General features: G+C 40.7%; 1 protein-coding gene across 16 annotated transcripts in view; it reads left to right on the plus strand.

Moving 5' to 3' along the window:
• PARD3 (par-3 family cell polarity regulator) overlaps positions 1-26786 on the plus strand; it is a 444307-nt gene that overhangs the window by 315939 nt on the left and 101582 nt on the right. For 10 of the 16 annotated variants that reach the window (XM_063148480.1, XM_063148508.1, XM_063148499.1 and 7 more), the window contains one exon: positions 12004-12114. The exons of 4 other annotated variants lie outside the window; for them this stretch is intronic. In XM_063148480.1, the coding sequence (XP_063004550.1) occupies positions 12004-12114 (111 nt within the window). Of the gene's footprint in view, positions 1-9182; positions 10335-12003; positions 12115-13940; positions 14014-26786 lie in introns of those variants that run through there. 2 more of the 16 variants (XM_063148587.1, XM_063148601.1) reach the window with 2 other exon arrangements.

The raw sequence follows: 26786 nt of genomic DNA on the forward strand, positions 1-26786 counted from the left end.
TCTTACCTTTATCAGCAATTTTCAGTACCACAGTAATAAAGTAGTATATTTTTATACCAATTGCAAGTGCCTCTAGCATATTCAACACCAGGTGTGTTTAGCATGCAAGCTGAACTGCTGTTACACATTTCAACAGCAGCATACCACAAATAAATCTCAAATATTTCACAATGTTGTTATAGATGCTATCATTGTCTTTAGCACATAGTGCTAAAATCCTGAAATTCAGAGCACAACATGCTGGCACAAGCAGGAGTTTCAGATGTAGTGTGACAATTAAAGTATTTCTTTTCTCTGATGTTGCTGAGCAGGTAATGATACCTACAATATTAAAATCTGTAACCATTAGGATTCCTGGTATCATCTGTAGAGCTCCAAATACTTTGCTAGTTCTATTTGCCTTTTATAACCCCAAAGGAAGAAAACTGCTTGTGTAAGTTAAAGGAAATGTGGAGAATCAGTGCCATTTTCATTGTTGGGGTTTTTTTCAAGATTTATTTTAGGCTATATATTCAGAAGAAATAGTGAAATGGCAGTGATAATTGCTGTATACTGTGTGCAACTCTGAGCCTGAGCAGAGCTGTTATCATTTCAAGAACATCTCAAGAGCCAGATATCTTTGAAGTCAAGTCTGGGTTTATTTTAAACATCATCTCTCTGGGTTTCTAAATAAATGCAGGCCTAGTCATTTGCTTCCTATAGTGCCTGAGCATGTAGAAATGAGAACAAAAATGTCAGTGTGCATGGGGCTGGTCCAGGTCTGAGATTTTCTGTGCTAGGAGCTTATTTATATGGGTTGGAAAAAAAAAAAAAAGAAACAAAATGAAGAAACAAGCCACCCCAACTCACCACCCCACATCTCTTGCCTGTAATTAGTCCTGAGCAAGTCCTGCTTTGTACATCTTTTGAATCTGAAAAAATCTCAGCTCCCAGCTTGGCCCTAAAATAATCAGCAGTGTAAATCACTATTGATATAGTTATTTCAACTGCTTTCAAATTCTTACCATGAAGACAACTCAGGCTCTGACTGCTGGCAGCTACAGGATGCCAGGCATCTCCTGGGCTCCAGGTAGCTCTGGGCAAGCCCTGGAAGCAGCTGCTGCAGGGACCTGCTGTCCCAGCAAAGATCCACCTGAGTCTTGCTGCGTCTGCTCCAGAGATGGATGTTCTGGTGCTGCTGCTGCAGTGCAAAGCCTTGCTCTTCATTCTCCACCCAGAAGATGCAACATGTGGAAACTAAGTTTTCCTGCTGCAGGGTATATCAGCTGATAGAAGAGACAGAGGTATGTGGAGCCAGCAGTGACATATTAATATTTAGTACCCAGAGCCTTGGCTCAGGCTGAGTCCCTGTGCCATAGCCCTCCCTATCTTTGTAGCAAGCTTTCAAAATAATGTGCCTGTTACTTTTTGCTCTCTGCTTTCTATGATAATGTGGATTCATAGAATCACAGAATGGTTAAAGTTGGAACTTTAAGACCATCATCTAGTTCTAATAGAACCCTTCCTGAGTGGGAATATCAAAATCCCATCCATCCTGGTCTTGAAGACTTCAAGAGCATTCAAATGAATTGTGTTCTAGGGTACCTTGTAAAGGTGTCCTCTTGGCATTATTAATTTGATTATAGAATTAGACTTTATTTTTAGCCACAAGGAGACTTGAGTGGCACTGTGAAACCCAGAATGGGACAGGAGGCCCTAAACTGTAACCCACAGCCATCAGCACTAGGGTGCTATGGTTCAGTGAGGGGAATTGATTTTTGGTGTTGTAGAGAAGAGAGTGACAGCTGCACACTTGTCAGCTTTTAAGAATATTTTGTTCAGACTTGCCCCACAGGTCCTACAATGTTGACTGTGGTCTTCTGCTAGAAATTTTCTGTGGCTTCTCTACCTTCTGTAAGTGTGGATATGTGAATGAGGCTAAAGATCCAGAGACATCACCTATTGCTTAATTTACCCTGCAGAGGTTATTTTCTAGGAAGTATGCATCAACAAAGATCTCTAGTAACTGAGAGAAAAAGTGCTGGTTCATGTATTAACATTTCTAGGTAATGAGATCTGTAGGGAAAATTAAATCTTTGGAAGGTTCTGGATGAACTGCAGCTAGTTTGATTAACTTTTTGTGTGTCTAAGTTAACTTTTGCTGATTTTATACGGTTTAATTGCATGACTGCAAGACTTAAGTTCTTGGAATAATGTAACTGCAATTTCCTGGTCTAGCTAGCTTGTTTACTACATTTTTGTCCTAATTTCTCTGCTGTTGCATGTGCTTAGTGAGCATTTTTTGTGATTTTCATGTTGTAGCTCATCTTTACCTACAGCAGGCCTATTAAGCAAAGTGTTTTGGTTGCGAAGTGGAGCTGTGATGCCTCTTAGTATTACTGAGGGATTTTTTTTTCCCTTTTCTGGCAGAAAAGTCTTGAAGCAAATTTCCTTTGCAACTTTTTCTTTTCATTCTCTTTTTCTTTGGCCATCTCTTGAGTGCCAGTAAAATGGGTGGGTTTTTATGTTTCATTAGCATTTCTTATAAGATCTGCCTTTAGACCAGTACCCATTTTCTAAATTGTACTTCTGTAGGGAGGGCTGCAAAAAAATCATGGTAACCAAATGCAGTATTTGTCTCTGGCCTGGAAAAGTGTTAGATTTAACAAAAGAAGCTAATAAAAATGTTCAAATTGACCCTTCTCATCATTTGGACTTCTTGGAGCTCAATCAATCACTCATTATTATCAGAGTTATTCACACAGAGGCAGAAGTGCTAGTGTTTCTCATAATCAGCCCTTGAGCCAGAAATAATTTGCAATTTGAAGCATTGTATTTGGAAACAATAATGCATTAAAATGAACAGAGCAGGAATTAGAAGTATAGTTGTGGAGAGAACGCGTTGCTGAGTAGCCACGGCTGAAACGCTGTCTCTAAGGATCCTGAGTGGACACCAGTAATTAGAGGCACACAGTGTGGTATTGTTCCTACCTAAATGGGCCCACAATTTTTAAACTCCTCTGTGGAGCGTGGCAAATGCAGCAGCAGAGGCTGCCCACCTTGCTGCGTGGCTGCAGGGCTGCTGTGGGCAGGTGGGGAGGGCTGGGGTAAGGAGGTGTCACCTGTTGGCACAGTGTGAGCCAGGCATGGGCCGCTGGACCTGGCACCCAGTGGCACTGGGATGTGGGATTTTACTTCTTCATAGAAAACCTGCTTATGTTATAGAAGAATGAGCACATTTTGCTTTAGATTGTCAAGAACTTGTTAATAGTGGCAGCAGTTGCTGCTGAGCATTTGGGAATATTTTGTTATCCCTCTGTATGCATATATTATGTATTGCATATTGTGTGTGTGCTTTTATGTATGCAGTCTGTGAGTTAACAAACTGCAGGCCTTCACTCAGGCTTTTGCAGGAGTCTGCTCTTGGCTCTGTATGTGAGGCTTTATTTTGGTTTTTTTGCAATTTGTATTTACAGTCTTTCAATTACTGTTTAGTATTGCATTTTAGAACAGGGCACTGCAGTCTTGAAGGGCACATCCTGTTTGAGAGGGGTGACAGGAGAATTTCTAAGTACATTAAATCACCGTATAAAAGGATATGTGTCTGATTGAGATTATATATTTATAAATTACCTATTATATAAAAATACTGAATTAGCTTAGTTGGTCACATGTATGAGCTACTTTCTTCAATGACAAGTAGCAGACTGTGTATCAAATTTAAGCTTGGGGCAATTAACTGTGGTCAATAACTGCTCTCTTTTTTGAATGCATACATTGCATTAAAGAGCTTTGGTCACAAACTTTAAAATGCTTAGACTGTTATGAAATGTCCATTAAAATGTCATGTACTACTTCTGTGGTTGCTCCCATCACTGATGACTGTTAACAAAATTGTACTTAAGCAGAAGATTTTTTATATTCCTGACTCCTTCAGGGATACCACAATTCCCAGTTTTACAGGTTTTGTCAGAATATGAATAATTTATGGTGACTTTTACTATGTTGTGGTGCTGCTTACTGAGTAGATTTGGACATCTCTGCTACTTGCTGCCTTCTTTACAATAGTATCATTGTGAAATTTTTGATAGTTTCTTTGAACTTCTCAGCCTGCTTTTCAACTACAGTGATTTGAAGTAGTTAGAGCTTTTTTTCTGATTGCTTGTGCTTTATTTATTTATTTATTAGAGCTGTCCATGGCTCCAGCTAGCTTCAGGCAATCACGAGTAGCAATGCAAGAAGATTATCTTCTGTTTAGAAATTTGCAAACAGATGGTCTTTCCATAAAAGAAATCTGTTTTTAAAAGTTCCACCATTTTATGCTGGAAGTAAATATTATAAATGTTTAAGTTGTGAAAAGAGAGCGACTTGGTGTGAATAATATTCTGCCTGTTGTGTCATGCCTTTCAGGAAATGTTATCAAAACTGTTTGGGAAAATAATTGAATGAAACCTGATGACATGTCTCTAGTTTGGCATCATACCCATTTTCTTGGAAGTTGGGGTAGTGGTTCCCAAAGGCAGGCAGGTTACATTTCCCTGGCTGGAAGCAGCTATGGATCGCATTTTTTGTTTACACTTCTTTCCTGGAGGTTGGTGTGGGAATCACCAGTGCTGCTGCACGTGTAGCATTGGGCCACCCTGTCTGTTCTTTTTGAGTAAACTTAGTTTGGTGAGATGTGCTAGAACATCCCCCTGAATGGGGCTGAAAAATGGATTTTTAATGTTTGGGAGGTGATATGGAGGCTGCTGGGAGAAAATGTGTGAATAGAACACAGGAGACCTTCACGTGCTTTGCAGTATTCAGGCCCAAGGTGGGCACTTCAAAGGGCTGATATTTTGCACTAATAGCCACTTGGGTTCTTGTGCTTTAAATTTCTGTGTTTGTGGCTGAGCACGTGTTTCTTTATTACTTGAAGGCAAATATCGCAGCCTGAAGAGATACAGGTGTACCTTTTAGAGTGTTCTTAATTGTCATGAGTGACCTGTGACCTTTTGTAATGTGCTTTTCTTGGTTTGTGATGATAGAGTTCTCCAGGAGCTCTCCTGGCAGGGGTCCTCTGCTGGATGTTGCACCAGAAGGATTGCTGCTTTATCAGTTTTATCATTTGCAAGGAGATCCATGGAAAATGAAGTTATCAATGTCTGATTTAATTATGCCCAAAAGGTCCTGCGCCAAGGTGCCTGCACATCAGTGCTTTTGTGTCATCTCAGGACAGTGCTGCTGCTGAGTCACTCCAGCAGTCACTCCACTCCCTCCCAACAAGTAGAAGTGGATCTACTAAATTGATTACTAACATGTCATAACAGGCTATTTCTAGAAATCTATTGCCAATATAGAAATGTTTACACTTAAAAACATGTTTTTAAAAATAGCACTTGTGCAATTTTGCTTGGAATGGAAAGCTTCTAAACCTTCAGATCATCACTAAAGAGGGAGGCTTTTGTTTGTGTGCTGTATTTTTGTTTTTGTTTTTTTTAGCTACAGAAAGGTTTTGTGTGTCCCAATAATATGTTGCAATATAAATCATAGGATTTTGCTGATACAGCAGGGTGAAAAAGAAATCATTCCAAAAACATTCAAGCAGTGTTTATGTTAGGTGTGTCTCTGTGTGTGTGAATACTGTTTGCTACTAAGGGGAAAAGAGCATGCCTTGAAGCTAGAAAACACTGACAAAATAGCTCAAGACACCAATTGTTAATTTTTAATGAGGGTCTTTTTTCTGTTAAGGAACATAATGCTACCGAACTTGTCTCAATCAATTTTTGTGGTTTTTTTTTCATTAATCAACTAATGCATGTTTCTTCTGTAGCTCTTTATTCTAATGAAATATGTGGATGATTTGGCAGACGACAATGATCTCATCAGTAACGCATCAGAGTAAAACCCTTTTAGCAGATTACACATGTATTATTTTTGTTGTATCAAGGATGCTGACATATATTCTTTTAAACTGAATCTACATTTGAGATAACTTCTAAATGTGGAATTTCTGTAGCTACTTGTGCATCCTTCTTGCTTCACTCATCCTATCTGTATTTATATCTACTTATGCAAAATCATTTACATGTTCTTTATGTCTACATGTGTACTTTATGTACATTTCACGTATTTTTTAATATATATTGCATCATATTGTAGCTTGAGCCTGTTCTTTAAATGTTCTGCTAAGCTGTATTCTCCGTTGAGCCTCATACTGTTCATTTGCTCTGATGCACTGGCCCAAAGCCACTGGAGGCCCTTGTTAGTCAGTGCCTCTCTGTTCAGCATGACAGACTTGGGATTAGGTCACCTCCTAGTTGGTGGCAGTCATTCAAGCAAGTGAGCTTGAAAGTGAGCCAGCTGACAGAGAGGTTTGGGCATTCATTTTAGTTTGATTAGATTATCCAAAGTTCACGAGATTTCCTATTTGAGGGTCAAGCTTACGGCATACAGGTCTGTGTTCTCATCTTTTTATTAATAATAATGGGAAAAACCAATACCATGAGGTGTGAGGATGGACCTTTCCTCTTATATAACTTGGCTGTTATGTACTAGAGATCATACATTTAGAAGATGGTCCTCTTACAATTTTTAATTTCTTCACTTACTGTGATTCCTGTTGTTGGCTGAATTTAAGAATTAAGCCTGTGGATCTGTGAATATAACTTTGAGCATTAACACTTACCTTGAAAATTTCTCCAACCCTAATCTAAAAGGAGAATTAAGGAGATATAAATTAAGTAGAACTCTGGAGTATCTTGGCAATTAGAGTGAACAAGATTTCAGCTGCTCTCCTTCATCAATTTCTCACACTCTTGGACAGATAGGGTATTTTTAATTTATAACCTGTATTTCAGTTAGTCATAGAAGTTTTTTCTTTGGTTGTGCAGCTACAAAATAAAATTAAACTACTTTTTAGCTATACTTTTTATAACAGGGTTTAAATGAGAGAGCTGCTAAATAAACAAGCTGTTACATGAAGTAAACATTGTTAGTATTATGGAGAGATTATTCTATGACCATGCAGTTCGTGTCCTCAACAAAGTATTAAGCTATATCTGTGAAAGAAAATTTATGAACAGAATGGTAATTTTCTTATTACTTGGATTTTGGAGGAAAATGTGCACTTCTTTTTTTCTCTTTTATTTTTTACTCTGAGTTATTATAATCTGTGCTAAACTTCTAAGAATTGAGATTGAGGCAGGTGGTGCCCACAGGTCAGTGTTGTGCTTCTGTAGGTGCTGCTGAGCTGATAACAGCTCAAGCTATATCCAAAGAACAAAACTGTTTTCCTCATAAGTTTGGTGACTTGGTGAGGCAGTTGTGTGTGTAATTTGGTGGCACATCATGCAGTGGCTTGTGTCTGTGCATTGATGTGTTCTGCAGTGATTTAGGCTGGGCTTTTATAACTCGCAGTCAAATTGTTGGCACCAAACACAGCAAAAGAAACAAGCTTGGGATGAGATTCTCAACACTGTCTGAACATCAGTGCCACAGGTGCTCCTTTTCTGCATGGTTTTGGGTTTTAATTCCAAAATCAGTAGTTTCTACCTTTGTTTTTAAGCACTGTCCTCCTTTTCAGTAATGCAGGGAGCGTTGCTGTGCAGATGCTGAGCGATAGAGTTCTCATGTCTGTATCAGAAGGAAAATTGTCATTTCATTTACATTTGTAAGAGCTGCAACAAGTATCCCAGCAGCCAGCCCCCAGCAGTGAGAATGAGACCATCTCAGGTTCAGACGAGCGCCTGAAAATCACCAAGTGCTCGAGGCACTCTGCGAGCAGCTGCACACAGCAGAGAGCTGCGCCTGTGTCTGGGGAGGGAGCAGCGAGGGGCACGATCACAGCACTCGGCTGTGTCCTCAAGGCCTTGCCAAATCAGGAGTCTGTGTGACACAGCACAAATGGATGGTGAATTCTGCTTTACAAGGGACATACCTTTGATTGCACTGCTCAAGTTTCAGTCTTATGCTGTTCCCAGTCACTTCAGTGGGAGAGCTTATTACGTGGGTGTGCCAGGTCTTTCAATATATGGATTATGGAAAAAATAGTATTGGAAGCAGTAAGGTTCCAAATTTGCCATGTGTCATGTATGGGACATAGATCCTAATTCCATCTCTCCTTCCTTTTGAGTACCTGAGTAGTAAAGGGTGAAGATTCACAATGGTGCAAAGCTTGGTGGTTTGCAGGGAAGGTGTCAAACACAAAATGTCCATGGGGCAAGTCAGGGACCGGAGGAGCTGCCCTTGTAAGGAGGTGAAACTTTCACATAGGTTAAGCCAGATCTTTGCATTGAGCCAGTGCATTCAATTCAGTGTGTTGTACATACCAGGAGTGATTCTGGGGTCCTGACCCACACAACTAAACAAGGGTCACCAAACAGCAGCAGAAAGGGCTTTACCTCTGGCTGTGGAGACAGTGTACAGTAATTGTGGGATGTGTTTTTGGTGGTTTGAAGGGTTATTGCATAGACTGCTTGAATTTCAGTGGTTCTGAATAGTCTTTTTTCTTAGTGTCCTGTTTAGGTTAATGTTAATGAATAGGAAACATCATTTATATGAGTACGAAACATCTACCTGAAGAAATTAGGACAGGTGGTTTTCCATAGCTTGACACCAGAGTAGTCACACCCAAGTACAGCTGAGAGAGTTTTAATGGTGTGCCTTGGCACTGCTGGAGGTTGTATTTCTGTAGTTAAACTTAGCTTGATTATGACTGTTAAATAAATAATTTATAAATGTCTGCTATAAATTTGGTGGAGAGGATGCTGATTTGAGCTGTGGGTTTCATTATGACTGTAAATCATACCTCATGAAGCAAACGCTTTTAATAGAAGTAAATAGCAAACACTTTTAATAGAAGTAAATAACAAACACATTTATTGCTAGCAAGATAAATCTTACCAAAGACTTAGAATGCTGTTTGTAGTGGGGAGTGTTGACTGCCCCTACAAAAATAAAGATGATGTGTGAGGGAGTACAAATGTCTCTCCATCACAGTTCTTTTCAGCACTTTTCTCAATTGCTTGGTAGCTCTCTCACCATCTTCTTGAGATGCTATCTTGGCATCTTCTCAAAGCTTTGTGACTGTTAAGCCACCATGAACACAACTGTGCCTTGTGCCAGAAACACAAAGCCCCAGTCAGGGAGGGGGGAGGATGGTGTTTGTTTTTCCAGGCTCCAGTGTAGGGACAGTGTGGTTAACGTTGCTGAACTTGTTCCAGGCAGTGGTGATTGTGGCAGATAGATCACTCCTGCGGGTGACAAATCCAGAGAAGGCACCTGTGCAAGACCACCATGGTTCATACCCTGCCAGGCTGTCCACTGCTGGGATGACCACTGAGCTTGCCAGAGATGGGCACTGGGAAGGCTCCAGTCAGAGTGGGAACAGTGTGGCCACCCCCTGAAATGCCTGGGAAAGAACCTGAGCTGTCTGCCAGAGACGTTTATCAGGATGGTCCTCAGGGGCAGAAGGAACTTTAATTCCCAAATGACTGGAAGAACACCCTGAAAGAGAAGAAGGGTTGATGCCACAACTTGCTCATGACTGAAAGCAAACTGAGCCCTGGAGCTGCTGCAGGTGCTCCCTGTGTGGTGCCACCTCTGCCTCTCTGGGAATGCACATGAGCTCTGGGTGCTCTGGACCTGCCTGCTTGGATCTGCAAATTCAAACCTTTGAATTCTGCTGGGTTTGCATTACATGTTAACATTAGAAATGCTCTCCTCACAATCATGCAGCCTGACCAGACATTTATTAGATTGCTTACAATGATTATTAGAAATTTCCTGTGTACTTTATTTTTTTTTAATAAGGTATTGATTTCACTATATATCTGTTCACACTTGCAATGAGTTGATTTATGGTGGCAGAAATTCTGTTTTGCTGCCAAAACCTAATGGGCAATAACTAATCCAATTTTTTTTCTTTCCTCCTCTTCCCCCCATTTTTTTAAACAATGATATTTTTTTCATAAATAAACTCAGTACTCTGGAGTTTGATTCCTTTGCTTTATCTGACATTTTAATTGAGTTGAGGAAGGACAGGAGACTGAGGCAAATGTGAGCATCCCAGAGATGCTGTGCTGGAGTGACACATATGCTGCTTGTCTCCTCACAGCTCTGCACGTTCTGTCGGTGAGACCCATGGTGCCACCTGAGGCACTCTCTATGTGTCAGGGCAGAGTGGCTCAGTTCCACTGTTTTTCTGCCAAAACTCCTCTCTGGGTTAGAGGTTTTAGGGCTATTTTAAATTAAACAATCTCTTTTGACTGGAGCACATCCAGAATTTGATTTGAATCTCTTGTGTCATATATGTAAATGCTTTGTATAATGGTTTTGATTACTCTCTAATAAATAGGTGGATGTTTTAAAAGATGCATGTTGGTGTTTTGAATTTAAGTTTCACATATTATGAAATTAGATTCGTTAACTTTACAACCTATTTTGCATTTCTTAACCCCATCATGTCCTCTGCCTATCCTCTTTTCAGGTGGTTATTAATAAACAGTTTTAGTTTTCAGATGCCTGAATTTCTTTGGACATGAGCAATCTGTATGGAGAATGGGCAAACAGTTTAAAGCTCATGTACATGCTCCTATGCTGTATTTTTTGTGTTTTGGTTTTAAAGAGCTGCCTTAAGAGCTGTAAACATCATTGCACAATATAAATAATATATCTTGAATGAATGGCCAGAAATTAATCATTCTGCAGGGTTGCTGTGTGGTGTGCTTCAACCCACACAATGGTTTTGTCCTAGAATCAAAAGGAAACAATGGGAAATATTATAAATACTTGGTGAACTCGAAGTATTTTAAAGATGTTACATTAACAGGTCAGAAGGAAGCTTTAAGAACTCTGTGGTTTATTTCACTGTCCATGAGCATTTGTGGTGTCCTGTTGGCACAATTGCTAGACATGTTTGATTGCAATTCTCAGTGCTTTAATTTCACTTTTGATGTGAACATGAGTGTGAAGTGCCGCAGTGTCAGTCACCACTCAGATCAGCGTTTGGTATAAAAAAAGTAAAATTCTTGCTGCTTTTGGTGTGATAAAGGATGCCACATTTAATTGGTATAAATACTGTTTAACAGACACATGTTAGCCCTTCTGCCTTAAATAGAAAATTTTCATCTAAAGTTTAGATCTATTTAAAGGTTATTTAAAAGTGTTTGTTTGGTTTGCTCTGTATGAAAGTCATTCCTTCCAGAATAGATCAGAAATGTCTTAAGAAATAGGAATAACTTTGTCCTAATAATAACTATCTCAAATGCCAAATTCTTCACTCCCTGAAAGTTTAAAGAAAACAGTGGAATGTGCAAATATGCAAGAAACTTAATACATTTGAAATGTAGCCTTTAGAGGGGAAGAGGAGAGGTGAAGAGGGCAGACCCTGGGTTGGCAGCACCCATCTCTGTCTGGGGCAGCCCCAACAGCTCCATCCCTCCCTTCACCCTCCCACACTGGAACACCCTTTGGGAAAGAGTCACGAGTAATAAAGTTTAAATAAGAACCCCTGGTGCTGAAAAAGAACAAATTGACAGTTTTGAATGGTGTCCTCCGTGTGGTGAAATGGCCCCTGTACGATGTGGGGCTGGTGCTGCCCTGGGAGCTGTCAGACCTGCAGCTCCCTCTCTCCTCTCCAAAGTGGGGAAGCCTTTGCTTAATGCAAACCTGAGCTGTGTCCTTGGGCACAGATGCTGTTCTAAAACATTGTTTGACTGTTTAAGAATAATGGCACCAAAATCCTGGCATAAAGGAGAAATGTGGTCCATTTATTATTTTTTTTGTCTGTTGCGTTCTTCAGTGAGGAATTCTATAAACTTTTAAGAGGAGTGAAGTGAAAATAAAAATTAAAAAAACTTACATAAAAAAACCCAACAACCTGGAAGCAGGCTGAAAATACTAAAAATCGAGATTCTGAGGTCTTTGCACTTTCCCTTCCTGGTTTCCCAGCAGTCCTTAGAGAACTCTCTTTGTCATGGAAGAAGGAAAATACAGTTTTGTACATGTCACAAGTTAGATTCTTTTTTTGTGTGTTATTAACAGGTTTGGCAAACATCGCAAAGATGACAAGAGTGAGAAAACTGGTAAAATAAAAGTGCAGGAAGCTCTTACTTCAGAAGAGGAGAGAATACGAATGAAGCAAGAACAGGAGAGGTAGACTTCAGTATTTGCTTAAACCTTGATAGACAGAGTTTGTTTTTTAAATTAAATAACTGAAGTACAATTTTCACTGATGAAATTTTCCACATGTTGATATGTTTATATACTTTAAATAACAGGACAAAGCTGGATTTATTTTGGACATTAGCATGACCAGCTCCTTTGGCTGTGTTAAGCATCTTTTATAGACGCAGAGCTCCCTTTCTTATTGAGGAGACTGAAGTAATAAAATGAAATGCTTTCTCTTTATATTCTATAAATGATTTTATTGACATTTTCAGAAAACAAATATTTATATAGAATGAAGTATGTTTTGTATTTTTCTTCAGTTTTAAATATCTAGATTTTTCATTGATAAATTTAGAAGAAACAGAAAAATTATGCTTACCAGTATATTTGTCACTGGAGTTCAGTCTATTTATGTGCCATGCAGTCTGTTTATGGAATGATATATATATATATATTAAACTGCTAATTGTAAAAATGAGTGGTGAGCACCTCTATTTTTCCTTGTCAGCTTCCCTTAACATAAAAAAACCCCTATATACTATATATATGTCATATGCTCTTCTCAATATTTCCAGTCTACTTTTCATCCTATCTCTTGTAGTCCTAGATATTTGGGGCCTAGACTCTGGTGTCTCTCAGAACAATTTAATCAAAATGTTGAAAAGTGTAGGTTACCAGTTAGCTTAAACTGGAAGATGTGAGTTGAGATACAGCCTCTTTGACATCACTTCAGTAAGGAGACAAACTTTACAAAGTTCGATTGCTGAATGGTAAATAGATTCAGGCATATTTAGCAGTGAAAGTGAACTATGCATTAGAATTATTTATCTAAAAGTCATGCTATAGCTCACCATAAATTTAGGATTGATGCAGAAACCCTGGAGGGACATTTTCTTGTCCTTGTAGAGGAGATATTAATTAGTCGTAATGATCTCTTTAATTACCATCTCTATGCACCTTGGTCTTCTGCAAATAAGAACAGAAGTTCATGAATGGTGGCTTCATCATTAACAGCTTAATAGAGAATATTAGAGCCACCGTATAATAGAGAGCCACTGTAACTCTTGTGTAGACTCCTTAGTTAAACCTAAAATGGTTTGCTTTCAGTTCTTTTAGGGTTGAGTGATTTACAGCAAAGACAAGATGGGAGTGTGTGTTTATTGGTTTAACTTGGTAAACTCCAGAAACTTTATCATTTATGACCATCTGTTTAGATTATATCATGGGAATTTTTTTACTCTTTAGCAGATATACTATGATAAATTGATGTAAAAATTTATTCTTGTCTTTGTCCGTCCATTCTGATTGTAGAAGGTGGCTGGATTACAGTGCCTGGATGGTTTTTTTTCTAGTCTGATTGGTTTTTATTTTTTCTTTTTTAACAAAAGTGAGGCAGAGTCATTAAATTTGTTACTGTTTTTAAAAGTAAAGTGCTTGCAGATTAAATGGTAAAGAGGGAGACTGGAATTGAAGGAAATAAGTGATGAGGGTGTTTGTGCAGCCAGCTTCCCTTCCCATGGATGGAGCAGCCTCAGAGCTCATGCCAGGGGTGCAGAGCCAAGGAAGGCTGCCTTGCTCGCTCTGCCCAGCTCAGGGCAGGGGATGGTTGGCCAGACAAGCACCACTCTGTGCCCTGGCTTCACACACTGCTGAGCCCCAGCTGGCCCTCAGGGTTTCTTAGGAACGTGAGGTCCCCAGAAAATCAGCCGTGTACATTTATGAAAAGAAAAAAGACTTGACGCCTGGGTTAGTAACGTTTCTCTCTCTTCATTCTCTCTCTCTGTCTCTCTGTGTCTCTCTGTCTCTCTCAGTAAGAATGGTCAGAGTGTAGACTGTCCATGTGATGGTGTAAGAGAGGTTGCAATAGTCACGCTGGGTACCAAGGTAGAATTATGAAATTATTTGTATAGCCCTCAATGCATGGAGCAAATCCTAATCCCTGTCCATCAAGTTATGCTAACCAATTTGAATCTTTCCTGGAATCTCACTCCTCATGTGTCATAAAAACAATTTTATATGTTCACTGAAACTGCAGAAAATGCATGTGCCAGAACTTCATAACAGCTTGATGTTATAGTAACATGGGTCCTTATCCTCCCATTATTCTCTTTCCCTGTGTATTTGCTTTCCTTTGTGTTATGTCTACAAGAGAATGCAACTTCTTTGGGGTAGTCGCATGTACAACTAATAAAAGATAATAAAATAGCAATCCAATGTGTGAGGTGCTTCCTTATGTTTCTAAAACATTCAGATGTTGATTTGGTCCATAGAGACTAAATGTTTTTGCAGTTAGATTGCAGATTTTCCTTTTGATCCTGTAAAATAATAATGTTAGATACATGCTGTTAATGAAGAGTACTCTTGCAAATTAACTGAACAATCCCTCAAAATGTTTACTAGGAGACAGAGTAAAATATTACTGTCAGTGTTGGCTCATAATGGCTGCTATTTTAACTTTACTTTCTGTGAGTTTTTGTCTTCTCAATTTTTTGCAGTGCAATTCACTTGTTCTATTTTACTTGGTATTTGATATTGTGTACCTCTAAAATGATGCAATGCTTTGGGGAAATATGTTAGATTTAATGAATTTACTATGTATGAGAAGCTAGGAGCAAAAATCCTTAGGGGGGGTCAGAGAACAACTGAACAGTCCATTAAAAAAATCAATCATGCCCACAATTTTATGGAATTATTAATTTTAATAGTATTGTGCTTACAGCAGTATTTTCTTTAAAACCTATCATTCATATGGATTATGAGACAAATAAGAAGAATACTCTTCAGTTTACCATGAGTAAATTAATAAAATGGCTTTCCTTAAATTTATTATTATTACTAATTTATTGATTCTGTGATTCTTTGATTAAGGAGTGTATCACTTAAGCTGTGGATCTCTTAAGCTACATCCTATATGTGCTGGATATATATGTATATGGTATATGTATATGGTGCGTGTTTACTGACAATCTTTAAGTAATTTTGAATGAAAAAAGAAGTTGTCTAGTTGAAAATACAGCCAGCTTTCAATGACAAGGAATACTGGAACAATCAGGGGTGTACTTGATAAGACCACCCACTAGTCTTACCAAAAATTCTGTAAAATACTTGCTGTTTGTAAATCCTCCAAATGTTGGAACAGCAGTTCATCCAAGGCCATAGAACATTGCCCCATGTCACTATGTTTAACTCTGGTTTATTGCACAAAAACAAATCTGCTTGCATGATCCTTGAGTATCTGCCAAGCACTGATCTTAAAATCTGGCTGGGCTCTGCTGTGCTGTTAGAAAGGGTTCTCCCCAGCAGTGGCACTAGTCAAAAACCTGAGGCAAGACTGGGCAATAGGATTTCTGACTGTGGCCTTGAGTCTCCTAAGAAAGAGTTTATACTGCAGTCTTGAGGAAGCTGAATAAGAACCAAGTTCAGTTAGCTCTGGTCCTGTGCCAGATCACAGCTGTTTTACATATATGCTAATTTGGAGTTCCTCTTTACTGTGTGGTCATCTTGTCTGTCACTGGACTGCTCAGACTAATCACCACTGCGATGCTACATTCATGTGGATGGGCTGAGAAAGCTGCCCTGGGTCTTTGTGGCTTTGTTACAGAAGGGCTTTTATCAACTCCAGAGTCTCCTATGTACCTATGGTTTGCACATCTTGCTAAGATCTCTTGGATTTTGCAGACTGGAGATGTGTGGAATATCTTGAGCTTTTAGAGAAGCTTCCAAATGCTTATAGTTTTACACGGGCATTGCAATGTTGGACAGACAAAAGGAGATTTTGAAACTTTTGTCAGTGGCCAAGAGGAATCAGTTAATATGGGTGGTCACCTTGTGCTGTGCTGCTGCATCTAAACCTCTGGAAGCCCACAGACCTTTCCAATCCAGAAACCTCTACATCTGGTCTTTGGGGGCCTCCCAGAGTAGGTTTGCTCAATATTTAGCCAGTGTGTACATTGATACCCTGCAACCTGATTACCCTGATATGTTTTCTGAATTCTTCAAGGCCCTTTAGTGTAGTCTCTTTCTTAGGAGAGAAAAAGACAGAATTGCTCAGAAAACCTACTGCTTTTGTCTTCTAGTTGTTATTGGTAGTCTTTGTTGGAGAGAGACATCCTTCCAAACAGCAGGTTCTGGTATCTTTGCTTCTCCCTCTTCCATACCCTTGCATTTTTATTTCATTTTTTTTGATGTTTTGAGCTTTTTTTAAAATTCTTTTTCTTTCCATTTCAACTTTGTGCTCATTACAAAATATATTGTCGGCAAATCCAAAACCTTTGCCTGTGGTCTTCCCTTCTTTAGCAGAGGCATGTGCAGTACTTGGCACACATAGCAAGGCCATATGTGCCAGTGATCTTCAGCCTTGAGCTGAGTTCCTTTAGCAAAGAAACTTCTCCCTGACCTGAACAACTTTACTCTTTGTACCTGAGTAGCAGATAACTGAGGAATGAACTAAGTGCACCTCTTTGTGAAGTTTTTAAGAAATTCATCTGAATCCAGCATGCTTCACTGCTGGATAATGCTTAAAAGATGAAAGTTGCAATTCTCATGTAATCTCGTGATTCAGAGTTCGTGATCCATCTATGGGCAAACAGTGCTTATGCTGTAATCCGCCTCTAGAGGCACTTCTCCTCTTGGAAGCTAAGTCTAGAGGATATTTTCTCTGTTTGGTTAATACACTGATTTAAGAGCTTTACTAATGTTCTGTAAATCTCTGTGTTACCATAAAAGTGTTTTAATCTTAGTATTGTATTCTTCCTCAACTTCCATTGGAACGGATGCAAAATCAAGCGCTTAAACACCTGTTGGGAGGATCAGTCTTGAGGAGATAAAGGAGAAACCTTTTGGGAGAGGATTAAAGTGTTGTGCTGGTGCAAGTGCTGTGGCAGAGGCTCCGGAGATGCTGGCAGGGCGATAGAGCGGTCAGACGGGGGCCTGTGTGGCCAGTGTTCGTCTGCTCTGCCGCAGCAGCTGTGCTGTGCAGTGCTGTGCAGGCTGTGCTGTGCTCTGCAGTCGCAGCCTGTGCTGTGCTGTGCAGTGCTGTGCTGTGCAGCCTGTGCTGTGCAGCCTGTGCTGTGCTGTGCTGTGCAGCCTGTGCTGTGCTGTGCAGCCTGTGCTGTGCTGTGCTGTGCAGTGCTGTGCTGTGCAGTGCTGTGCAGCCTGTGCTGTGCTGTGCTGTGCAGCCTGTGCTGTGCAGCCTGAGCTGTGCAGTGACAGCCTGTGCTGTGCAGCCTGTGCTGTGCTGTGCTGTGCTGTGCAGTGACAGCCTGTGCTGTGCAGCCTGTGCTGTGCTGTGCAGCCTGTGCTGTGCTGTGCAGTGACAGCCTGTGCTGTGCTGTGCAGCCTGAGTTGTGCTGTGCTGTGCAGCCTGTGCTGTGCTGTGCAGCCTGAGTTGTGCTGTGCAGCCTGTGCTGTGCTGTGCAGTGACAGCCTGTGCTGTGCTAGAGCGCAGCTAACGCGGCAGAGCGGTGCCGCGCTGGGTGCGTGCATGGGAATAGCTCTGTCTGCACCAGAAACATCCCGCTGTGCTGGTTTCCCCCTTTCTGATCCGGAAACATGACCTTTTGTTCCTCTGCCTTACAGAGGCAGCTACATTTACAGATTCTGCCGTCGCTGTGCCCCGAGTGCCGCCCGTTCCCGGCCGGCGGTGCCTGGGGAGCGGCGGGGCCGGGAGGGGGAGCTGCGGGCTCGGCGCTGCCGGCCCGGCCCGGCCCGGCTCGGCCCCGCCGGGATCGCTCCTGCGGCCGCGCCCGGCGCCGGTGTCAGCTGGGGACAGCCGTGCTGAGCCGCGGCGATGGCTCTGGAGATGCTCTGGATGGCTGGGGATGGCGCTGGACGGCCGGGGATGCTTTGGGCAGCCAGGGATGCTCTGGACGGCTGGGGATGGCTCTGGGCGGCCGGGGATGGCCTTGGATGGCTGAGGATGGTCTGGGCGGCCGAGGATGGCTCTGGGTGGCCAGGGATGCTTTGGGTGGCCATGGATGCTCTGAGCAGCCGGGGATGGCTCTGGATGGCTGGAGATAGCCCTGGGCGATTGGGGATGCTCTGGGAGGCCGAGGATGCTCTGGACACCCGGAGATGGCTTTGGACGGCTGGGGATGCTCTGGACAGCAGGGAATGCTCTGGGCAGTCAGGAATGGCTTTGGGTGGCTGGGGATTCTCTGGGCGGCCAAGGATGGTTCTGGGCAGCTGGGGATGCTCTGGATGGCCGGGAATGGCTCTGGACAGTCAGGGATGCTGTGGATGGCCGGGGATGGCTCTGGGTGGCCAGGGGTGCTCTGGACAGCTGGGGATGGTTTTGGGTGGCATGGGATGCTCTAGGTGGCCAGGGATGGCTCTGGACGGCTGGAGATAGCCCTGGGAGGCTGAGGATGCTCTGGACGGCCGGGGATGGCTTTGGACAGCCGGGGATGGCTTTGAACAGCCAGGGATGCTCTGGGTGGCCAGGGATGCTCTGTACGGCTGAGGATGGTCCTGGACGGCGGGGGATGCTCTGGGTGATCAGGGATGCTCTAGGCGGCCAGGATGGCTTTGGACAGCCGGGGATGCTCTGGGCTGGCCAGGGATGGGTTTGGACAGCCGGAGATGCTCTAGACAGCTGGGGATGGCTTTGGACAGCCAGGGATGGCTCAGGGCGGTCAGGGATGCTCTGGGCGCCGGGGATGCTCAGGGCAGGAGGCGCTGCTGGCTCTCCCGGCGGGGAGGGAGCAGCGCGGAGCCGCGGGGGCGCTGCCCGGGGAGGAGGGTCAGGCGTCTGCCCTGCGCTGGCAGATTTGCTGCTACTTTTGGAGCTCAGTCAATAGGCTGACAGCGCTTTTTTGTGCGGATGTAAACAAGGCTGCGAGTAGAGTGGGTGTCGATCACGCGTTGTTTGCCCTAAATTTAGAGGGAAACATTCTGCCTGTTCATTAATAGTTAAAATATTTTTCCCCCGAAGGATTTGGTTATTCCATAAAATGCTTCCTGTATTATATTTTCCTAAGGGTATATGGGTCTTTATCTCTAACATGTAATAAACTTCTCTTCATCCTTCTCTAGTACCATTAAAGCCACAAGGCCTTTGTTGTAAAAGTATACTAATGAATAGAAATGTTACAACAAGAACAGAAGTCTTGTGTTTTCCCTTCATCATGCATCATCCATTTTAATTAGACGAAAGGGTGGTGAGTACTGTGACAAGAGTCTGGAATTAAAATCATTAATTGATGTCAAGCTGACGAGAGACTGCTAACATGAATTTACTGACAGCAGGAAAGAAATTAACCTTATTACTTTATTTAGTACATTGGGACTATTTATTATTCTTTCCTGTATAAGTTCAATGTGTTCTGTTAGTGATGATAGATAAAGACAAATAATTAATAAAACCTACATTGAGTTTTATTACCTCCTATCAATGACATTGGGATGAAAACCACATCAATAATTTACAAAAAACAAACCCACCACATCCTTCTAATCAATGTAACTCATCAAAACTGTTGCTGCAATGTTTTTGATATTTTTGATGAGTATAACAGGCTATGCTCTCTAGCCAAGTAGAATTGCAAAAGTGATTTGATTTAAAACCATGCCTTAGTTTCTTAATGTCAGTGTTTCAAAAAATGAAACATATTTTCTGCAGCAATGACATTGATTGGAATAACTGTCTGGTTTGATCATCATTGGAAGGTCAGCCTAACAAAGATGAGTTTTAATGTTAAGCATCTTTATTCTTTAGATGAAAGAGTACAGCAGTGTCTTACAGAATGACAGCAGCATCCTATAGATAATTTGTGACCCAAAGGTCATAATAAAAGAATAGAGGGAAGGTCATCCTGTAGTAAAGGCCATCTGGAACTGTTAAAGTATCAGATGGAGTAGGGGGCTGAACAGCAGGACTCTTGGTGTCTTTCCAGATTTCCCAGAGAGACCATAATATTTTTATTGGAAAACCCCAACTTTTTTCTCCCTTAAGCAAAATATTTTCATTGAGCAGTTTCATCTTACTTTAAGGAAAAAAGACAACATACTGTGATAAGGAAAGGATTTTTGTTTCTTACAATGTCTAAGAGTTATCTGTGTTTTTGCAATAACCCAAAGATTCAGCTTTACTTTTGCTGCTGCCCTATTTTGATGCCACTTAACAGCTTTCAGAAAACCTGTTACCTCTAAAACCATTATTACTGCAAACATTCAGAATATAAGTAATTAGTGAAGTTTTCCATTAAAACTTTCACCTTCTTCCCAGCCTGTACCAGAGGAGAGGAAAAATTCCTCAGTGATCAGAAAATCAGAGCAATATGTTTCTCATTCTCACTTATTTTGTGATGGGGTCTGCTTGTCTCAGTTTCATGGAGATTTGTAGCATTGTTTTTGGCAGTGGTTTTTTACATAATGGATAAGGGTGCAGGATATGAAAAAAAAATCAATGGCAATAATTTTTGGAAGAGAACACAGAAGTGAAGCATGTGAATATTGAGCTTTGGAAAAATATTTCAGACCAGTTACTCTTCATAAAAATACTGACTTTGGGAGCTATGTAAATTGAAGCCTTTATAGAATAATAGTTAGTGGAGTAGTTTTTCAAACAAAACACCACATATTCTCTAACTACATATTGTAATTAGAGAAATTTTAAGACATCATGCTAAAAGCATATTTTTTTTATTATTTTTCTATAGTGATTCAGTACATTGCACTGGGCAAGGTCTAGCCAAGTCCCAGCCAAGTCCCTTGCAATATATTGAAAAAAACATAATTTAGGTAGTCTTTATAGTATTCTGTGTTATAAATTAGTTTAAGGTGTCTTGTAGATCACATAAATTCAGTACTCCCTTAGACATATTAGTTCAAAGTAAGAGCACTAAAATGTTTCACTTTAGAATGTCAGGAACTTCAGGCTAAGGTAGCAGCATGTCCTCTGATGTCATAAGAATTCTCCTTTAGTGGCAGAGTTACTGTGGCAGAGACTTATTTGAGAATTAAAATAGCTGTATCACAGTTACTAACTCACTGAACTTATTCTTGCTGAATTGAACAGAACTCAAAACCTGTCAGGTTTTCCACACTGCACCAAAGGACTCTGACAGTAAAACAAGGCACTAATCCTACTCCTTTTTGTAATTCTTAAATGCAGCAGCAAGTATTTGGCTAGCCAGAAAGACACCTGATGATGCATCTGTAACAGGCAGATCCATCCTCCCTCCACAGCACAGCTGCAAACTTTATTTTGTAACCAGTTACTAGAAGAAACCCTTTAGGAGTTGTGAGACATCTGGCTCTGTTTCTGGCCACGCTGGAGATTTGTGCTGTCCTTACTGTGACCCAGTGAGGTTTTAGAAGTGAATCCTCTGAGGTGTTGTAGGTGTGAATTTGAGGGTCCTGAGCTGAGATATTGACTTATAAGCTATATTCTTTATTGGTTTGGGGTTTTTTTTCTCTTTTCCTTTTCTTTCATCTTCAGTGTATGAGATTCACATAATCCTTGCTTTGTTGTGAGGTTTTTCATTGTTTTTTTTTGTCCCTTCATACTGTTTCATTTTCCATCTTCCAGATTAGGCTATTTTATACATAGTACTCTAGAAACACAGAACAATCGACCTGAAATAGAGCTAACAGCAGAATTTTGTGCCCACTTTTGTTACTGGACTTCAGCTAGAGGAGCATGACTGGTGGATAGGCTCAGTTCAACCAACTGATAAGAGTAGCACAACCTCCAGTTTCTGCCTCCAGTAACTGGGAATGACTGATTTGAATCATGGTATGATGTATGGTGCCATTTGAAATGTGGTTTGCCTATGTCATTTGCTTCTTGCAGACATGGGAACAGCTGCTCCTTACACATCTAGCTGCAGAATTCAGATGTTACCCACCAATGCTGCTCTCTGGAATTATTCTCCAGTTGGGGAAAAAAAAATGTACTGGAAGAAATGGTCCAAGCAAGTCTGCATGAAGAAGGAAAGCAGAGCCTTTGAAGTGAGGAGGGATGAGAGCAGGAGCTTGTGTTTCAGCAATAGTTGAATATCATGATCTCTTCCTTTCTACTTCAGTCCAGCAGAAGAGCTAAATAGGAGATTAGAGCTAAGATAATCTAATGATGAAGAACCTGTTGTCATAGGTGTGAATATCAGCCTTTCTGGCCAGTTTTGTTATGCAAAAGAAAAACTAATTTCCATTTTACTTTCAGACATCAATGATTTTCTTTGATGCAACATGGTTCCCAGCAGGGTAACAGTCTCATTTGCTCATTTGTGTGATCCTCCACTTCTGAGGTCACTGATCCTTGGATCAGACATGAAAATAGGACAGAAAATTTCAGTCAAAGTAGTGTTTGTTCTGGAGATAGGAGAACCTATGCTGCCTATGTACCTGCAACATTCTCCTTTGGTTGAAACATATGTATTCTTTAAAAAAAGCACAGCAGGCAAACCCTCCACCCTACAATGTGGCAGACTGTTAACTGTAAAGTAGGCTGAAAGCTCCATTGAAGTGTAGGCAAGATAATTTGCAGATTTTTTAACCCAAAGTAAGCAAGGATTTTCACTTGTTTACTGCAACATCCAAGAAAGCAGGTTTGAGATACTGGCAAACCTGCTGACATGGACGTGTCGTCACTTTGTAAAGACAAAGGGTGAATCAAGAAGGTCAGGTGATAAGGAAGGATGGGGGTGAAATATATGAGATTCCACAAGGTTAGAGGAAATAATTTTAATGTCTCCTTTAGTTTCATCAATGTCACTTGATTTCAAATTGGTGTTTGCGCTTCACCTGCTCATATGCATAATATTTACTTTCTCTCCTGCATTTTTTCATTTCTTTACGTCTTCATTTGTATTTTGCTGCCTTCTTTAATAGCCTTCTTTAATATAGCTCCTTATAAAAATGAGCATAATGTTCTCTCCCTAATATATTAGGGCACTTAAAGTAATCACCTTATCACCTTTATCCTTCACCTTTTTTTCTTTTTTAACTGCAGCCCTCCTGGGTTGTAGCTCATTAAACGTTTTTGAAATTCTCATGCATCTCTTCTGATTTGAGGAGGGGGGATCTTCAGAGAGACAGTAAGTACTATCACATATTCTAATTGGCAGATAGGCTGTGATTGTTGAAGGAGAAAGAAAATTAAGACTGTCTGATTATGTAGATACATTTCTTTAATTTGGAGATGATGGGCAGCCTTTTAAATGAAAAAAATTTGGTCCTTGTTACATTTCTCAGCTGTTGTAGAACCAATATGTAGGAAATATATGTATGTAAAATTTCTATGGAGGTGCAGAATTATAGATCTTTAAGAGAGACTATATCACTTTTTAAAGGTAGTATCTGCATGATATGCTATTCCTGCAAGATGCTTGTTTCATCCTGGTGGGTTTTGTTTTTTTTTTTTGTTTTATTTTTTTTTCATTTTCTTGGTTTACAATAAACTCTACAGCTTCCTGTGGCAGTCTTTTCCACTGCCTTTTGTTTAGGAAGTTGCCCTGCTCACAGTATCCTAATTATTCTTCCTTCAGTTAAATACCTAACACATTATTCTCTTCCTCTGGTGTTTGCAGATGGCTGTTATGTCCCCACTCTCTTTTTCTTCCCCAAACAGCTTGATGTTGTTGACTCATATATGTTACCCAGTAGAACTTCCAGATCCATTAAAAAAGCAACTCACAGATTTTTTTCTCTACGTTTAATTAATTGTTTATTTATTTGAACTATGTAAATTACCTTCTAGTTGCTGTTATTTAATTCTATTTTTGTAGCCTACTCTGTATTTCAAGAACATTTGAAATCTTAATCCTTTCCTCCAAAGTTCCTTCATTTGGGTTTTCTGCAGATTCAGTAGTGTCCTAATTAATAATGAAAAATTCTGAGTAAATTCAAGGTGATCTACATAGAAAATATCTCAATCTGTCCATTCTGGTGACTGTGAATCTATTCTCTAGACACTATGTAGGAGCAGCCTTGTTCAACCTATTGCATCCATCCCCTAGCTGTTTTTCTTAGCCTGAGACTGTTTCTGCTCTGTTCACAAGGCCATTTCCCATGTTTTAGAAGGGAAATCTGACTGACCTAAACCACATCTGTTCTTGATAACTTTTTGGTGGCTACTGCTTGTCCCATTATCTCCTCTGTGCTTACCAGTAGTTTACTTAAGGAGGGATTGAAGTTAAAGTCATGAGTCTTTAATTCTGCTCCTTCTCTGAGGTATGTTTGACTTTTCCTAGTTTTTTAGTGTTTTAGCTGTCCTCAACAAGTTCTCCTAGTTGCTGAAAAAGTCTGAGGCTGCCTCAGACAGTTGTGTGTGTCAGATGAACTTCAACTACCTTAACCAGTTTCTAGCTGCTTTTTTTGCTGGTATATTGAAGATATTTTTGTTATTGGTGGTAGTCAATTATGCTGGTCATCTGCTTGCAGTCAACCATTTCAGTGAAGACAGATGCAAAGGGAAAAACCATTAAGCCTCAGGTCTCCTCAGCATCATCTGTCAATATCCTTCCCTCACTGCCACGCAGGGGAGCAACCTTTTCTTTGCTCTTCCTTTTACTGCTAATGCAATTACTCAATGATTTATTGTCATCTTTAAAGCTCCCTGCTACTTTTATTTCACATTATGCTTTGGCCTTTCTGATTTTGTCCCTGTATGCCTGTGCAAACTGATTACATTTTGCATGTGTTTCCTCATGTGTCTGAGGTCAGAGGATGGTCATATTTCAGTCAACTGGTCACACATGTATATCTATAGCAGATAAAGTAGAACTCTTAATTTTTTTTTAATAACTTGAGAAAGTTGGGTCTCTAGCCTTTCAATTGAAAAATTATATTTACATAGCAGTATTTTCTGACTTTTTAAAAAAAGTTTTGAATTAAATGGGGGGAAATCAGGAAGAGGAGGTGACTTTCTTATTTACAAGCTGTGGCTGTTGGTGGCCAGGATTATCCATTGTGCACAGTGATCCTTCAGAATGATTTTCCCAGGGAAGCAGATGGCTCTGCTGAGGGTGGTTATAACTGTGATAACTGAGTAGCTCTAATCATGGCAAGAAAAGCTAAGTGTCATATGCCGGTTCAGAGTGAAATCACAGTAATGCCTATAATCAAGGTACCCTCATTAGAAGGCTAGTTGTCAGAAAAATTCTGCTTGGCTCCAGACAAAGGTCAAAGAAAAATAGAGGAGAGGACAAACTCCCATATTGACTTGATTGCCAAAAATTAGAAAAAGGGCCATTAAAGCCCTGAAGGCAGTAGAGAAGGTTGGGGGAGGAGCAGTGAGACCTGGTGTGCTGTGCCTGCAAGGTATTTTTCACTAGCAGAGAAGGAGGGGACAGATTTGACAAGATCTGGCTGCTGGCCAATGCACTTTCTGACCTCTTTATTAGAAACAATATCTGGCAAAAATTGGGCTGAATGTGTTCATCCCGCTGGACTAACTTGAACAAGCTGCCTGGCTTTCTAAACGTGTTGTTGTTTTTCTCTGTTTCCAATCCATCATCCCAGCGCATGCCAGTCTGATGGTAGAAGAACTGAGAACTGGCAGCCGTGAATGGCTTGTCATTAAGCTTCTGTCCTTACACAATGCTGTTTCCATCCTTAATAAACATTGTCAGCCATCTCACATATGTGGAACTGCAAGCGTTCAATACTGATTTTGTAAATGAGTGAGTCTCGGTGGAAAAGACGAGGGTGTGGATTATCACTTGGGCAATAGCTGAATCCTGGCAGCAGCAGGAGGATTAATTGAATTGACCAAGCAATTGCACACCAGAAACAGCAGCCAACTTTTTTTCTGCTCTTAGGGGAGGACATTGCTGCCATTGCAGTGGTAAATGTAATGTACTAGCCATGAATATCCTTCCCACTACTTATCAATTAAGATAAGTAGTGATTTTTGTGTAAGGACCTAAATCACTAACATTGAAAAATCCAAACAAAGGAGACTGAAGGTCCCGGGGGATTTGGGATATACTTATATTTTACTCCCAACTTTAGATGAAATAAGGGCTGATTTCTTTTGACAGCTTTGCTTATTCACTTTTACTAGCAACAGCTCATCCAGCTCAATGGATTTGCTTTTTCTGTTAAAGTATAAAAAGTTAAAGTATAGTTCAGAGAACTGCAGTAAACATTTAGTTCAGGGTGGAATTGAATCCCAAATTAATAAGATTACTTAGCACCCACATATGAGTTACATGGCTAAATGCCCTTTGTGGTCAAGGAAGGGCTGCTCAACACAGTTGGTAGAGCCTGGAGAAGGGTTTGGCTTCACCTCAAAATGTCCATATTACAGATGTTCAGCTGAACTGTGTGCTGGCCCATGCAGCAGCTGCCTGCTGTGACTGAATCTTGACCAGCTCTCCTGGGAGTTCAAAACTTACCTTGATACTTAAATTTAGGTGTTTAAAATGGTAGTTGCCTTCATCTGAAAGCTGAATACCACTCACAGTTTATAAGAAGGGAACAAGGTAGCTGCTGTTTCCTGGGGACAGCCATGCAAAAGCTTTTGCCTTCTTTTTGCGACCACCATTTCCTGTGCATAGATAGGAATTGCTGTACAATGGGTATGTCTATCATTACTGGATTAGCTTGCAATGAAAAGCTCTTCTAACAATTATAGGAAGTTCTGCAGCTAACAATATTGTCATTTGAGGCGGTTATCATTAGCTTTTGAATTGAATGGCGCACAAATGCATGAG

This window comes from Melospiza melodia, chromosome 1 (genome assembly GCF_035770615.1).
Source record: "Melospiza melodia melodia isolate bMelMel2 chromosome 1, bMelMel2.pri, whole genome shotgun sequence".
In the NCBI taxonomy this organism is placed as follows: domain Eukaryota; kingdom Metazoa; phylum Chordata; class Aves; order Passeriformes; family Passerellidae; genus Melospiza; species Melospiza melodia.